The sequence below is a fragment of the Rissa tridactyla genome, chromosome 1 (genome assembly GCF_028500815.1).
Source record: "Rissa tridactyla isolate bRisTri1 chromosome 1, bRisTri1.patW.cur.20221130, whole genome shotgun sequence".
NCBI classification, from domain to species: Eukaryota; Metazoa; Chordata; class Aves; order Charadriiformes; family Laridae; genus Rissa; species Rissa tridactyla.
Window position 1 is genome coordinate 177,496,186 of NC_071466.1, and position 16,543 is coordinate 177,512,728.

Sequence of the window (16,543 nt, forward strand, 5' to 3'; positions counted from 1 at the left end):
GCCTTCTTCCCCTTGTGTTGTAACAAGACCAAACTCCACTGTTTGGCAGATATCATGTCAGCAGAAACATAAAATTATTTGCCTCTAAAAGAGGGAGATACATTGCTGCAAATTTCTACTAGGGAGGGAAAGTAATTGGTGGGTAAAGACTACTGATCTGATGATGTACCGGTAAATGTGAATCTAGCCCAAATTTGATTTTGTATTTTACACCAGGAAAGGAAGGGGGGAAAGGGGTTGGTTTGGTTGGTTGGTTTTCCCTCTGTGATTCTAACAGGAGTTTCAAAGTCTTTAGTCTTAAAAGCAAATTGCAGAGGGATTGCATTGTAGCTGCTCTTGAAACAGACCATTTTAGATGTGTTTTAAAGCTACTTCTCTGTATCTGTATTGCAAATTGGATTGAGCATGTTTTTCCTCAGCTTGTATTGATAGATGTCTTTTTGTGCTCTGATTAGTGACTTACGGCTGTGGCATAGTAAATATTTTTATTATTATTTACAGGTTCAAAAGAAAAATTACAGAGAAGAAAAGAAGAGAGCTACAAAAGAATTACTTAGCACTATCACAGACCCATCAGTTATTGTTATGGCTGACTGGTTGAAGGTCAGAATCCAAGTGTGAAACCCGAGTTGCAGATGTAGCAGCTGCTTGCTGCTTTCTGACCAAAATAGAAAAGGCTCAATCTTTTACTTGCTGTTAATGTTTTTTCTACAAGCACAGCAGCCACTAATTGCATCCCAGGGTCTCTGTGCTCAAATCCTAGGGGAATAATAGAGGAAACTAGCTCCCACTTACTGCAGTCACCATAGTCACATGCATCTTGTGTGTGCTGCCATTGACTTCAGATTAGTTTGCTTTATGATTCTTATTTTGTGCTTTCCATTTTCAACTTTGAATTGCAGCTCCGTTATGTCCATACAATGGTTCAATCAGATATTTGAATACAGATTTCTTTGTGTATTTCTAGTATTTCTTTGTGTATTTCCTCTCTTAAGAACTAACTGTCCTCTAATGCTGGTACAAAAGGTGAGGAATTAATTTCTCAAAGAGCAGTGTCATCAACAGCAGTGCAGTTTATATATTTTTATATAATTTCTTAAATTCGTATATATGCCTTGGAAATTGTACGAGAAAAAAGATTTGTTACCCATTTTTATAGTTAACTCCAAACAATAGCTTGTCTGGAAAAGGTTTATCCAGTTTTTTGCAAAAATCAGTGTAAACAGGCTAAAACATTGCTCAGAGGTCAAGTTGGCATTCAGTCCTACAAACACAGAAGTAATGAAAATCCAGAGTTGACAGAATTGATGCAAGCAGTCTAATCAGATGTGCAAATTCAGGGACTTGAAAGGATCTTATATTTCACATATGGGTTAAAGCTGACAGCCCTTATAAGACATTTTATTTAAGAAATTCAAATACATCAGAGTTGTCTTGTGGATATCCTATTCTCCTTATCAGACGTCTGCCCTGTTTTCAGAGGAGCTCTGCTTCTAAATACTATCCTGTCTTCATGCTAGTGATAAAATATCTTCCAGACAGGAAAATTCATGAAGATTTCAGATGAATTGTCATACTTCCCGTATCTGGATGTGTGTATACCCCTTTGCAGAATAAGTATTCATCAGGAAAGAATAAAATAGTGAGCATTGAAATTGTAGCGTTGTATTGTCTTTGATAAACCTGGATAAACTTTTGATAGACTTGATAATCTTTGATTGAAATGAAATAATAAATAATTTGCTATTGGCTTCACCGAGATATAACTGTAGCTATTTATCTTCTAGATTCGTGGTACCTTGAAAAGCTGGACCAAACTGTGGTGTGTACTGAAACCAGGAGTGTTGCTTGTTTACAAAACCCCCAAAAATGGCCAGTGGGTAGGAACAGTGCTCCTGAACGCTTGTGAACTCATTGAGAGGCCTTCTAAAAAAGATGGCTTTTGTTTCAAACTTTTTCATCCTTTGGAGCAGTCCATATGGGCTATAAAGGTTAGTGGTAGCATATATGGTTCTTAATGGATGACTAGCATTAGCCAGCTACGAGTAAAGACAACTTTAATGAAAAGTTGAACTTTATTTTCTGTTATAACTTTAATGGTTTGTTTATTCTGAATATAAGCCTTCAACATCTAGTCGTCTTAATCACAAAAAATATTTGATTTATGCTGCTCTGCATACTTAAATAGCTTCAGAAGTGTGGTGTGCAGAGGGGTGCCATTAAAGAGGTTAATGCCATCACTGGCAATCATGTAAGTGCAAGGAATGAGTGTATAATGTTGTATTTTACATCAGTCAAATCTGAGAAAATAAGGACGGAAGTGATTTGCTAAAACGAAAGAGTTGAGATGTGGCTTCCAACCCTATATTCATGTAATAAAATGTCAGCCTAGTTTGATTTGCTTGTAAGAGTAGAAATTCAAATGACTTCCTTGTGCAATAATAGCTTATATTGCAACTTGTTAGCCAATTGTGTTCCTTTTTGGCTACAATTTTAGGAAGATAAACGTTTTCCTTCAGTTCTGAGGTCTGTTTGCTTTGTCATATATGGCATAATATTGTGGGCAGCTCTAATCTGTAAGTGTTGAAAAGCACAGTGTGTTCTGCACAGCAAAGGTTTATTTTAATTTCTCTTAAGAATCTTTAATGTTTACCATTGCTCATTGTTTATACTCTAGTAAATAAACTATTGTAGTCCTTGTTTCGTGTTTGCATATGGAGAGGGGGTGCGGAAGCACAGCACAAGTGAACATATTTGCCTCCTGAAATGACATTTTACTTTAGATGAACTTACTGTACAATATTAGCACCCTTGTCATAATAAATTATTTATGCCCCCTGCAACATACGTCTTAGGATAGCTACTGTGAGATTGTATCTTCTGAATCTTAAATTGATATAGAGTTATCGTCACATCTGTAGAATATTCTGCATTGATTTTGTCTTCCTTATCTCAGACTGGGAAGTCAGTCAGCTAGTGTAATTCCTGATATTTGTTTGTGGTCTTTTCTGAATTGTTATCGTTATCAATGTTATCTAAATTTACCAAGCTTAGATCAAATCTTTTGTAGTTGCTTTTGAATTATTTGATTTTAATACTCCTTAGGAAAAGTTTTCACTGACTAGTGATAATCGCACATTTGCAGAACACAAACTTCATATCCTTTTTCAAAGTTATAGGGTTTGGTGTTAATGTGCTTTAATTTATGATCATGTATACATACATTGCAAAGTGGTGGCCTGTCTGCAGAAGATCACAAATCAGTCTTATATTTCTTTATTGCTTGGCAATGAGAAATGGATTTGTTTGTTTTTTTAACTAGATATTTAGAATTTAGAGGACATGCCCCACCAGATTTTTACTTTTTTAAGGTAGGTCAAATTTTGAACCTGAACAAGTTGATATTGTCCATTCTAAATGTGCTGAGAGCTGGAGTGGCGTTTGTTCATTTTGGTATGGCTATTTGCAGTTGAGAATTACTGGATTTAAGTAGATGAAAGGCCTTGAAGTTTGAAACCTTTTTCTGCCGTGTTTACCTCGTCAATTATAATGTCCTAGTTACAGGTTTATTATCATGAGGCAAACTTTCATAAGCGTCATAGCAATTGACTGATTTACAGAGTAGATGTACCAGAACAAACTTGAAGTTTAAGGCAAAATGAGCCTTGTTTGCAGTCAGTGCAGGAAGATGGTGTTGCAAGAAATACAGGTGTAAGTACTGCAGGAGATTTTCTCACTTGAACACACTTCCCATAGTGTGTCCTTCTGGCAGACTGCAAATTCTCTTCTGCAGTAGTTTGTGGCCAGTCACTTCACACGCTCCCTTAAGCCTGTTGCTGTGGTCTTTGATGTTCCTCCTGCACTCTGAGGTAGCTGATGCACTCACTGTACCTTGTTCTGTCTTCCTCATGTGCCTGGTCCTGATGCCATTTCAGTTTTCTAAAACTAATAACTAGAAAAGTTACTGCAAATAATTTTTCATGAGCAAAATCAGTCAAGTGTGACTGCTTATCGGTTTTTATTGCTTTCCCTGAATGTTCATTGCATTTGAGTTTTATTGGCATGAATATTCTGTAGGAAGTAAACTTCAACATTTTTTAATCTAGGGGAATTTTTAACTTACCCATTTCTTGCATTGGAGTAGTTGTACCATCATTCTGTCAGGAGCAGTTCAAATAAAGTCACCATACAAATGGAAACTAATGTCTCTAGTACATAACAGTAACATACTGAAAATTGATTTTGAAACCGTAATGGGTGGTATCAACAAAAAATGCCCAGTGCTTCTGGAACAGTAATCAATTAGAAAAAATCAAGATCCACAAGCAGTTATTCCAAAATAAGTCAACCTACTTAAATGTTTGCTGCAAATTATTAATTCGGTTTTAGTCAACGTATTGTCAAAGCACCTAGGGGAGTATAGCTTTCTTGCATTAAAAAGAAAACCCCAAACCAAAACCACACCATCTCTAAATTATAGTTGTTTGGTAACTAGTGTACCCTGCATGCCCACAGTATAACCCTGAAGGGGAGATCTCATGGGCAGACATCTGCCCTTAGTCTGTGTCCTGTGACCCGAGAGTTTCGAGGACTTGAGACGGTTGGGGCCTTTGCACAGTGCCGGTGCACTCATGGTGCCACGGTCCCCAGCACCTCTCCACCCCTGCCTGGCGCTGCCCTGTGCCGCCGTGCTCTCCCCTCCGCAGGGGCCTGGTGAGAGTGATACCGCTTCCCTCCCTGCCTACCCTCGGGGTGAGGAGTGCTCGTGCATGGGATTGTCCCTCCTGGTTCTCCTCATCCACTAACTCCTGATCCCCGTGATGTCGCATCACCAAAGACTTTTTGTAGGTGCACCTTTCTGCTTGCTCGAAAGGAGGCTGAGGTTTGGAATCTTGTTTCTAACACCCACGTTGCTGTTACTCCATACTGACTATTTGGGAGTTTCTGAACATCATTTACACCAGCACTAGCTTGCCTGTATTGGTATTTCAGTGCTACCAAGACTCCTCGTTACCTGCCTCTCGCCCTCAAAAACGTTCTGGCTGTTTCATTTGCTTGCTTCTAAAATATCTGCCTTTATCTGCTTTTGCTCAAAACTTCTGCTGGCTTTCCAATTCCCTCTTCTAAGCCTTGTACTGGCTTTTCATTAGGCTTCTCTGGGGGAAATCAGTTGAGGTCAAAATGTGTTAACTCATCAGTTAGGCAGGCTTAACCCAGCTTTCAACAATAGCTTCAAGTATGTTTAATACAGCCCTCTTTGCCTATCAGTTGTCTCAAAGTTACCATAAGTAAAGTTTTTTTGAGGGGTCTTTAAAATGGTTGCTCTAGCATTTTATTCCAAATTGAAGCTTGACAGAAATGGAAAGGTCTTTTGGATATTTTTTTAATTATTTTTTTTTTTTTAATTTGGAATGTGAAGAACTTCATAGTGAAAATTAAACTTTGGCATTTGACATCCTGCGTGTGTCTTTTGGTTGAGCATAATGTCATGGTGTCCTGCTGATACCCTTTATAGAGAGACTTAAGCATCTAAGTGTCTTTTATGGACCTGGGCATCATCTTGGGTTTTTTCTTATTTAAATGCCAAGCCTGCAGTTAGGCACCTAAACGTTTTGTGGAATTGACTACTGGGTAGGTAGAGAGGTGGAAGGGGAAGGAGGGAGGGAGAAAGGATGAGTGGGTTTCTATAGCAATACATAGTGTTTGGGTGGGAGGAGTTATTTCCATTTTATTTAAATATCGATTGACTCGTCTGTCTTCTGAAGACAGGCAAAAATCACGCAGTTCTGGAGTATAGGATACTGCTGAGACACCAAACACATTGGCATGTAAAACAAGCATGAAATGGATCAATGAAGAAGGCCTCCCATTTTCTGCAAGGGTTTGGCTTACCCTCGTGTCTCTCTGTGCTATGAACCGTAGCATCCTTGTAGGAATTGAGAGGAACCTTTGCTCTCATCAAGAACAAATGGGACTGGAGGGGGAAGAGCTGTACGAATGTGGGATCTTCTACTAGGCAGCATTTGTTGTAAATCAGCTCTCCTAAGCCACCCCCACAGACATGTCTTTTGTTTTGCTTTCTTTCAATCTTATGTCTTTAGCTGAAATCCTGAGCTGAAGAGGAATAGCTTGCCCCTTGTGATCTCTTCACACCCATCTGCAGGAATCCCCAGACAGTGAGGGTGACTCCCTCGTGATGTTCCTTTTGATGCTTTTATCATCTTGCTATAATTAGCATCAGCAGAGCATTTCCATGTTACTATGCCAAATCTGATTTACACAAAAAAAAAACACCACCAAAAATTATTTGAATCCCAAAGACCATTCTTTTTAATGTGGGGTCGAACTGGGAGCTGTATGTAGAATGAAGTCTTTGAAGAAGAAATCCAGTAAAAGAGGGCTGTCCATCTTTCCATTCATGTCTTCATTAGATGTTGCTGAGTGACAGTAAATAGCCCTGCAGTGTGTCAGCTTGTTATTACATTGAATTATAAACTGTAAAACTGAATTAAAATATCTGATGCTGTTGCTTGTTTTGTGTATTTCAAGGGTCCCAAAGGTGAAGCAGTTGGTTCTATAACTCAGCCGTTGCCCAGCAGTTATTTGATCATCCGAGCCGCTTCAGAATCAGATGGTAAATAGATCTTTCGGTGTTTTTCCACAGTGACAGCAATTAGTTTTTAGAAAGACATGGTTTCAGTTGTCTTTCTACGGTTGTTACAGCACTGTGTTTGCAGTTTAATCATTGTTAAGGTTCTCCCTTAGCTTAGTCCATTCAGTTGTGTTGGTACTGGTAGTTTTTTATGGTTATTGAAGGAAAATTTTGACCTGAAGAAACTGTCATTGAACTCCTTGCAGTTGCCTCGTGTTGGCTGGCTACAGGAGGGGGAATGGGTTATTTCGGATACAACTATATTAATGTGTGTCTAAATACTCAAACTAGTGCCTTTCCAAAGTGCTAATGTGTATATACTTTCTTGCTAATGAAAGCATTTGTGTATTATGAAGTGCAGCAGTTGCACAGAGTTCTACTAGTAAAAATTCCCTCAAAATACAGTTTTGTAACACCCTTCATCAGCGGGAAGGGCGTGGTCATTATCAGCAACCATCTTCAAAGCTTACATGTTGAAACAAAATTTAAGACTGTTGTGTAACCTTTGTAGCAGCTGCTTTCTTTCTACTGGTTAATTAAGCATACCCCTGCAGACTTCAAAAATAGGACTCCGTTTGCCTTCTATATTGAAAAATGGATTAGATACATGAAAATGAAGAAATAAGGAGCAGAAAGAACACACAAATTTGTTTAGTTACTTCTAGCCAAAAAACTATTTAGAATATCTGCTGGTTTATATTGAAATGGCATTTATATGCTGTCATAGCTCCTTTTCCACATTGTTATTGTATGAGCAAATTTTGCCAACGGATACAGTTACTTAGTCTTCAAAACTAGAGCAGGGCTGGAGGCAACTTTGGAGGAATTCAGCAGTCAGGGCCTGGATGAAACCATACTCGCATTAAGGAAGAAATGCTGGAATGTGCTCTAACAGAATTATGATTTACCTTGCTCGTCCTATCCTGAAGCATCCTTTGTGCCAGAGCTGAGTAGCTGTGAGTTGGTTTTATGTTCCCACCATATTATAAAATCCAGTGCATGTAACATGGAATGGCTCTGAAGTGTGTCTTCAAAAGAAATGTAAGCAGACCCAAAAGGATTGTGAAATTAGGAAGTGGAAATTTTATCATTCAGGTAAATCTTTGATTTTTTAGTCTAATAATAAATTTGTCTTTAGGCAGGTGTTGGATGGATGCTTTGGAGCTGGCACTGAAGTGTTCAAGTCTGCTTAAACGTACAATGATTAGAGAAGGTAAAGAACATGATTTGAACTCTTCAGCAGACAGTACTCATGTCTCTCTCTATGGTCTGCTTCGTGCTAACAACTTGCACAGTGGAGAAAACTTACCGTAAGTGAATTAATTACTAAACCTGATTGTCCTTTTGGTAGGACCTTCTAGTGATAACTTCTCCACAGGGAGAATCTCTTCCTAAGGCTGCAGTTCTTTTTTGCTCCTGAATTATCTTTATATGCCTTATTTGCACTGTGTTTTATATTGTATGTGGATAAAATGAAAAAATCTTTTTTCAAGCAAAGTGAGTACAGAGGGAAATTTAGCCCAGGGAGCTCAAAGTTGAGTATCGCATCAGTAAGTTCAAGTACTCAAATTGTTAAAGTTTAAAGGTTTTGTATCTTGAAGATGGTCTCTCTTGTTAGCCTCACCTGAAAATAAGTTCAGTACATGTGACAAAAGTTGGTAGATGTGAATATAAGTTGCATTCTTTGGTTAAAGAAATGAATAATCCTATTGCTATTTAAATGGTTTCAGCATGTCTCAGCTTTGAATCATCAGATGGATGAATAATGATTCAGTTACCATATTATTATATTAAATTAAATGCATAAAAGTTGAAAATATCTGGTATCACTCACCTGGTATCTAATGGCTGAGTGCCCTTGAGTAATTCCCTGTTTATTTCATTAAATGCTTTCAGCCAGAATTTTAGGACTGTAAGATTTTGTGGAAATACATTATTAAACAAGCCTGGCAAATTAATGGAGTTTCAAACACTTCAATTGTGGTACCAAAGTGCATTAGAAAATATAAAAGATTTAGTCCTTTATTTGGAATAATTGGGTCTGAAGCTTGTGCTATGCACAGTTTATCTCAGTAATCTTCCACCAATTCAATATACTTTCAGGTGCATGTAAATTTATTTCAAATACTCCCTCCCACCCATGAAGGTTTAGCTGCCCATCTGCCTTTTCTGAGTGTGCAGGAATTCTGTACTGCTGTTGTATTTGAGACAGAGACCTGGACTGGGAGAAATGCAATTCTTTCTGGCATAGATAGTCTGAGAAAAGCACAGAAAAGGCAAATTATTGCCCCTGACCCAGATTCAAGGGCCTATCCGGATGACCAAGCAGGCTTAGCTACAGTTGTGCTCCTTCCATTATCTCATGGAAACAATAAAACTGCTGTGTACAATTCAGCTGGAGATCTGTACTCATGAATAGTAGTTTAATATCAGCAGCTGGCCCACAGCAATTAGCTACAACTGTTAAATCTAATTAAGACTAATGCTTTAATTAAGCAGATCTTTGGATATAGCATATTCTAAGAGTATTCAGTGTGTTTAACTATCTAAGCAACAAAACCTGCAGGCCTAGTTTTAATAGGGTTGGCAGGAGAGGGAGAAGAAAGGTGAAAACCATTTTAGCTTCAACTGAGAGCTAGCTTTTTAAAGTATGTTAATAGCAAGAGGAGGTCCAAGGAGAACATTGGACTGATACTTGTTGAAGATGGTCACCTGAAAAATAGGGGTGAAGAACAAGGGGAGGCATACAATGCTCTTTTTTTTTTTTTTTTTTTTTTACCTCAGTCTTTAATAATACTGGTTGACCTTGGGCTGTCTGGTCTTCTGAGTTGGAGGACCACAAGTGCGGAAACAGTGACTTTCCATTTGTGGACACTGAAACTGTAAGAGACCAGTTGTATCACCTGAATGGGGCCTGATGGGATTCATCCCAGAGTACTGAAGGAGCTAGTGGATGTTACAACAGGACCCCTCTTAGTCATCTACCAAAGGTCTTGGGAGTCTGGGGAGGTTTGCGCTGACTGGAAGCTAGCCAACGTTATTCCAAGTTTACAAGAAGGGCATGAGGGAAGACCCAGGAGACTACAGACCTGTTAGTCTAACCTCAGTACCTGGAAAAATTATGGAGAAGATCATACTTGTACTACTGAAAGACATTTAAAGAACAATGCAGTCATTGGGCACAGTCAACATGGGTTCACAAAGGGAAAGTCCTGTTTAACTAATTTGATATCTTTCTACAATAAGGTCACCCGCCTAGTGAATGAAGGGAAGGTGGTGGATGTAGTTTTTCTCGATTTTCAGTAGGATTTTTGATACCGTCCCTCACAGTATCCTTCCAGACAAGTTGTCCAGCTGTGAGATGAGCAGGTTCATGACATGCTGGGTGAAGAACTGGCTGAAGGGCAGGGCTCAAAGTGATGTAGTGAATGGGTCTACATCTGGCTGGCGACTGGTTGCCAGTGGTGTTCCTTGGGGCTCAATTCTAGGGCCTGTTCTATTCAATATTTTTATCAATGATCTGGATACAGGAGTTGAACGCACCATTAGCAAGTTGTCTGATGACACCAAACGGGAAGGTGCTCTTGACTCTCTCGAGGGGCAAGAGGCCTTGCAGAGGGATCTAGATAGATTGGAGCATTGGGCAATCATCAATGGCATGAAATTTTACAAGAACAAATGCCAGCTTCTGCACCTGGGGGAGAGCAACACCAGAAACAAGTATAAATTTGGGAGAGGAGTGGTTGGAGAGCAGCCCTGCAGAAAGGGGTCTGGGGGTGCTGGTTGACAGTAGACACAATATGAGGTGTGCCCTGGCAGCCAAGAGGGTAAAACACATCCTGGGATGCATCAAACACAGTATAAACAGCTGGTCAAAACAGGTGATTGTCCCGCTGTATTCAGCATTGGTGCGCCCTCACCTTGAGTACTGTGTGCAGTTCTGGGCCTCGCAATTTAAGAGGGATGTTAATGTCCTTGAATGTGTCCAGTGGAGAGCAACAAAGCTGGTGAAAGGGCTGGAAGGAATGTCCTATGAGGAGTGACTAAGGACTTTGGGCTTGTCTAGTTTGGAGAAAAGGAGGCTGAGGGGCGACCTCATTGCTCTCTACAGCTTCCTGAGGAGGGGAAGTGAGGAGGGAGGTGCTGATCTCTGCTCCCTGGGATGCAGGGATAGGACATGTGGGAATGGTTCAAAGCTGCACCAGGGGACGTTTAGACTGGACATTAGGAAGCATTTGTTTACCAAGAGTGTGGTCAAACACCGGAACAGGCTTCCTAGAGAGGTGGTCGATGCCCCAAGCCTGTCAGTGTTTGAGGCATTTGGACAATGCCCTTAATGACATAGTTTAACTGTTGGTCAGCCCTGAGGTGGTCAGGCAGTCGGACTAGTAGACCATTGTAGGTCCCTTCCAATAGAACTATTCTAAACTTGGTGCATTTGACAGTGCAGTGAGAAGAGTACATGCTGTATGTTTCCAGGGAAGCTAGTTTGACATTGCTGCCAGATCAGGCTTCATATTGGCAATTTTAGTGTGTATTTTATTAAGATCCTGGTTTGAAAACACAAAATTATTGCGTGAAGCTGAAGATTCATTTAGCCTTTATTTTTTGTAGGTTAAATGACAGTGAAATTGAAAGGCATCACTTTAAAGATCAAGATATGTACTCTGACAAATCTGATAAGGAAAATGACCATGACCACGAGGAATCTGATAATGATGGACTGGGGAAAAGCGAAGAAAGCGATAGCGACACATCGGAGCGACAAGATGATTCTTACATCGATCCGGAACCAATTGATATCAAGGAAACTACTTACTTAGAACAGAGTCATGAAGAACTTGGGGAGGTAAAAGTGCTGTTGATGTAGTGAGCAAGCAGCTTCTCCAAATAGAAAGCTGATATTTTAGAGGTCAGACTACACTTGAAAGCTGATATTTTAGGGGTCAGACTACACTTGAAAGCTGACATGCAGGATTGGCTTTTGTATTTTCAGCAATAATGGGTGGGAAAAGTTCTGTTCGCCCATGTTCTGCTCTGTTTTAACACTCTTGTGCTTGTGCTGTTTTGACAGAGGTAATGAGATTATCTGGAATACAGCTTAGACAGAAGGTGCTCAGTTTGAAAGGGCCACCTGCAGCAGAAGTTGACGATATCTACCTGTTCCTTTGTTGTTATTTCTATTTATTAACTTACTCCTGTTTTTTTCTTCAAGTAAAAATCTTCAAGTTGAAGATTTTAACGCAAGCTGGCACCTGTGTTTTTCTACTGCAGGAGAGGAGTTAAGCAGCCATGGGGTCTGCAGAACTCAGTGGAAGGCTTGCTGTGTTTCTAATGTCACCTTGCATTCTAATAGGATGCCCCAGAGCTGCCATTCCATTACTGCAGTTTGTCTTACATATCCACACAGGCAAATATGATAGGTATCTGTATGTTTTACTTGCTATAAAGATACCAAAAAAAAGTTAATAACAAAAATTGAGATGAGCTTTTTCACAGATCTCCCCTTTCTTCTCAGGTGCTAACTATGAGATTTTTTTTCTTACCTATGGGACATAAATACTTTGTGTTTTAGTGTTTTATTGCTTTCTAGTCTTGTTTCTAGAAGAAGCGGTAGTTTAGGAAAAGTTGAGGAGTTTGACAATAAATTCTTAAGTATGCATTTTAGAACTGTTTCTGGAAAGAGGGATGTTTTTCCTACAACCTTTGCTTTTCATTTCAGAAACTGTAAGGAAGAATATCTCTCCTGTCCTTGGACAGAGAGGAGCATATTGGAGTGTGGCTGCTGGTTTTGTTCACTTACCCCTGAGTAGTGAATTTTAGGTTCCTTAGGTTTTCTTTAAGGAAAACCTAAGGAAAAGCTAGCTTTCCTTTCTTTAATGAAAACCACTGATACTGTTGACACCACAAGGCACTGGGAAGTATAAATGTGGCAGCTTTCATGGTGGGGAAAAGTTGGTAGAATGAACAGCCTTTTGCTGTGTAAGTCCTGCACATGATAACACAGGGTGATATACTTGATGCCTAGCAAAGGACTAAGGGAGGATTTTTGAACAACATTCTACCTCAAATTTTTCTGTTTTAGGGCTGATGAAAACAAATGCGGTTTTTAATGCTGAATGGCATATCTATCGTGCTTCATTAAAGATGTATCATAAGTGTATCTAGAGAAAGTTGATTTTTCTCCCATAGCATCTCCCCATCTTCAGCATCTGAGTTGTTCATTTCAAGTATCCATTTTCCATTCTCATTGCATCCTTAGAATGTGTTGACTGTCTTCTGGAGGATTATTTTCTTTCTCCTTTCTGTAAGCAGTTGTGTCTTTTTTTCCATCCTAGGCAGGGGAGGCTGCTCAGACAGAAGTAGTGTCAGAAGAAAACAAAAGTCTAATTTGGACACTGCTGAAGCAAGTCCGTCCAGGAATGGACTTGTCCAAGGTTGTACTGCCTACGTTTATATTGGAACCTCGTTCTTTCCTGGACAAGCTGTCTGATTACTACTACCATGCAGACTTTCTGTCCGAGTGAGTCAATCCTATCTCTGGTTTTCATTCTTTTCATTTTTTAAACTAAAACAGGTAATAGCGTATGCTGAAACGTTTGATCTGGGGTACTTAAACAACATTGTAGGCTGCTTAAAGTTTGAACGTTTGTCTGACAATGTATCAGTCATCAGATATCCTTGTTTTCTGAAAGCTAACTGCCTGAGATCTCATACGGTACATCTTGAAGTCTGGCCTCTCTTAGTAATAGCAGTTGTGTTGCAGACGTTTCCGGTTTAGCATTTGGAGACTGATTAGAAGACTTCTAAGAATTAGGGTTTTTTTCTCTAGGAGACATACTTAAAATGGTAAACCAGTACCAGTTAACCTTTTTAATACAGGGCTAAGTTCCATTCAAATTTGTAGTTGCCTGTTCAAATGTAGCTAGTAAATTAAAGACTAAATTGAAATACTGTTCAACAGTAAGTTCTGTGCGTGAGTAGGCCGGTTCTCTAAAGTAGTGCCTTTTATAAATGGAAGAACTTCAGAGGGGGTGGAACAGGATTTCATGTTATAAAGAAAAGACTCAATTACAGAAATACCATTTCTGATTTTTTGTTTGATTTAAATTTTCAGACAATTATTTTCAAACTTTGATGCAATCAGGCTGACAGTTTTACAGTACTGCAAATGACAAAACCTTTGCTTTAGTCAAGTCCTAGATATAAGATAGATTGCAACAATTGATAATGTGTTATAACTGAAACGATATTGATATTTGCTCTGTGTGTTCTGTTTGTTTCGTAGAGCTGCTCTTGAAGAGAATGCTTACAACCGCATGAAAAAAGTAGTGAAGTGGTACTTGTCAGGTTTCTACAAAAAGCCAAAGGTGTCCTCTCATGTGTTATTTTGTCTTTACTTTAGTCGTTGTGTCTAGTTTGAAGGTTTAGGGATTTGCTGCAGTAAGTTTCTGTTTTTAAAGTATATTGGTTTGCAATTTTTAAAAGCAAGGTTAAGTTTTCATTATTTATGCAACTATATTGTGGACCTTTTTGGTCCCTGGCCATGCTTGAAATAGACTGTAGTCAATGGGGTGTTTTTCCCTTGGAGTAGAAGTTGAGCTAAACATTTTGTGATAAAGTTGAGCCAGTCCTATGTTCACTGTTCCTCAGTGATAATATGCTGCAGTTGGAGGAGTAATATTTCCGCTACTTCATTTAGCTTTACACTAAATATTCTTTATAGTCATGTTGGTGGAAAACAGTAATGAAAGAAGAAAGTGCTTACTACCTAACTTCAGACAAAAGATCTCTAATAATTCTCCTACAAAATTTCTTATGTCTGTTTGTCTTTATGTGTAGCCTGAGATAGTTTAGCAGATACACTAAATCTATGCTGGTTTCCTTAGAATGAAGAGCAGAGTAACTTAGGATAATATTCAAATGATGAAATCAAGTACAATGTGCTTCAGCATATATATTATTATGATTTTGTGTGTGCATGTGTCTTCTCTTCAGTGACAGACTGATATTTTGTAAGTTCTGTAGCTGCATTGTATAGTTACTCTCTGTTCTGTTTCTGTTTAGGGACTAAAAAAGCCATACAATCCTATACTTGGTGAGACTTTCCGCTGCATGTGGATTCATCCAAGGACGAATAGCAAGACTTTTTACATTGCGGAACAGGTAGCTGCAATAACCGGCACAAATATTTTGAAGAAAAATAAATGTATCGCATTTTTGTGCTAGACATAGGATGTGGCAGTTTCAGAAAATGTATTTAAATGTAGGACTAGTATCCTAAAAGCTCTCCTGAGGAGCACAGGTTCTTTTACAGATATCTCTTTTAGTGTGTCTTCCTAGAAAGACAGAGAGAAAGGTGTTTCCAGCATTTCTGTTTCCTCTTTCTCCAGTAAAAGTCAGGTGCTAATTTTCTTAACTCTTGAAATTTAGTAAGAATGTTTGCTTGAACTTTATCTTTAAAGATTATAGTCACATTTCACATATATTAACTCTATTCTGTTATGTGCAGCTTGAATTTTGTATTCTGCCATTATTAGCTCAAGGTTTATACTATGTTGCATGTTCTTTTCTTTTTTTTTTTTTTTTTTTTTTAACAGGTATCTCATCATCCTCCAATATCTGCCTTCTATGTTAGCAATCGCAAGGATGGTTTTTGCCTTAGTGGTAGCATTCTGGCCAAATCCAAATTTTATGGTAAATAATGTTTTTTTTTTCTGTTGTACTTTTATTGAAGAGTGTAAAATCAGTGCAAATGAGCTGTTTTTATGGATGAAGAAGGCTGTTAAGAGAATTGCATTTGATCATTGTATTATCCTTTCCTTACATAGGTTTTGCTACTGGTCTTCAGAATTCTAATTTCTATTTTGGGAGTTTTTTAATTTTTAATTGGTATTGTAGTGGCTTCACTAGGCAGGATAGATTGCAATGCTAAATATACTGCTTTTCATAATTTTATTGCTCAGTTATTAGGAAGTGTTGACTGTTGTCTTGCAGGGTCAGAAATGTGATTTTCTGTCTTTGAATTTCAGGGAATTCGTTATCTGCCATACTGGATGGAGAAGGACGGCTGACATTCCTAAATAGGGGAGAAGATTATGTAATGACAATGCCGTATGCTCATTGTAAAGGTAGTGGGGTTTTTTCATTCTCTAGATGGCAAAGCTATGAGAACAGAAGTTTATTATTCTAAGTAGTTCATCATTCTAAATAGTATTCTGTGTTGGATTCGAGCTTGTCATCTGAGAAGAGTGTTCTGAACATTGGTAGTATTGGTGGCTCTAGGCTTCCACATATTTTATCATGAGAAAAATACATCTGTTGTTTAAGCAATGATTTATTTTTTGGCACAGAAAAAAGATTTTTTTCATAAATAGCGAGAGCATATATATAGCGATCTGTTATTACATGACAGTAATTTACTGTCTGAGTTGCTTTTTTTAAAGAACAGTTTTCAGCTAGCTTTTCCAATATTTTCCTCTTGTAAACATAAAAGGAAATGTAGTATCTACACCTTACTGTGTCATTTGAGTGTAAATCGTGAGCATTTGTCTTTAACTTCACTATGGGAAACCAGTCAGTAGTTTGTAAATCTTTCTGGAAGGTCAGTAGTTGTACAAAATACATTGCAGAGTTGCTGTTTTTTAAACTGTTACCTATTCAAGTATATCTACCTATATATTCTCTGACAGAATTCTCTTTCAGAAGCCTTATAGTCAGCAACTATAATATTTTATTTATTTGAGATATATGAATATGCATTATCAGAATTAGGTAATTTGTCATTAGTTTGGTAGGCTCTTCTCTTTCCATTGTTCATGGATGTTTTTAATATTCTCTTAGATATTTTTTTGTATATAAAACTTAATTAAAAAGCTCATAACATACATA

General features: G+C 38.4%; 1 protein-coding gene across 9 annotated transcripts in view; it reads left to right on the forward strand.

The window, feature by feature from the left end:
• The window catches only part of OSBPL8 (oxysterol binding protein like 8), a 100,314-nt gene that overhangs the window by 71,976 nt on the left and 11,795 nt on the right, over positions 1 to 16,543 (forward strand). For all 9 annotated transcript variants that reach the window (XM_054187955.1, XM_054187954.1, XM_054187951.1 and 6 more), the window contains 10 exons: positions 502 to 603; positions 1,788 to 1,991; positions 6,550 to 6,634; positions 7,791 to 7,962; positions 11,267 to 11,501; positions 12,991 to 13,175; positions 13,941 to 14,022; positions 14,720 to 14,818; positions 15,253 to 15,349; positions 15,685 to 15,783. In XM_054187955.1, the coding sequence (XP_054043930.1) occupies positions 502 to 603; positions 1,788 to 1,991; positions 6,550 to 6,634; positions 7,791 to 7,962; positions 11,267 to 11,501; positions 12,991 to 13,175; positions 13,941 to 14,022; positions 14,720 to 14,818; positions 15,253 to 15,349; positions 15,685 to 15,783 (1,360 nt within the window). The remainder of the gene's footprint in view (positions 1 to 501; positions 604 to 1,787; positions 1,992 to 6,549; positions 6,635 to 7,790; positions 7,963 to 11,266; positions 11,502 to 12,990; positions 13,176 to 13,940; positions 14,023 to 14,719; positions 14,819 to 15,252; positions 15,350 to 15,684; positions 15,784 to 16,543) is intronic.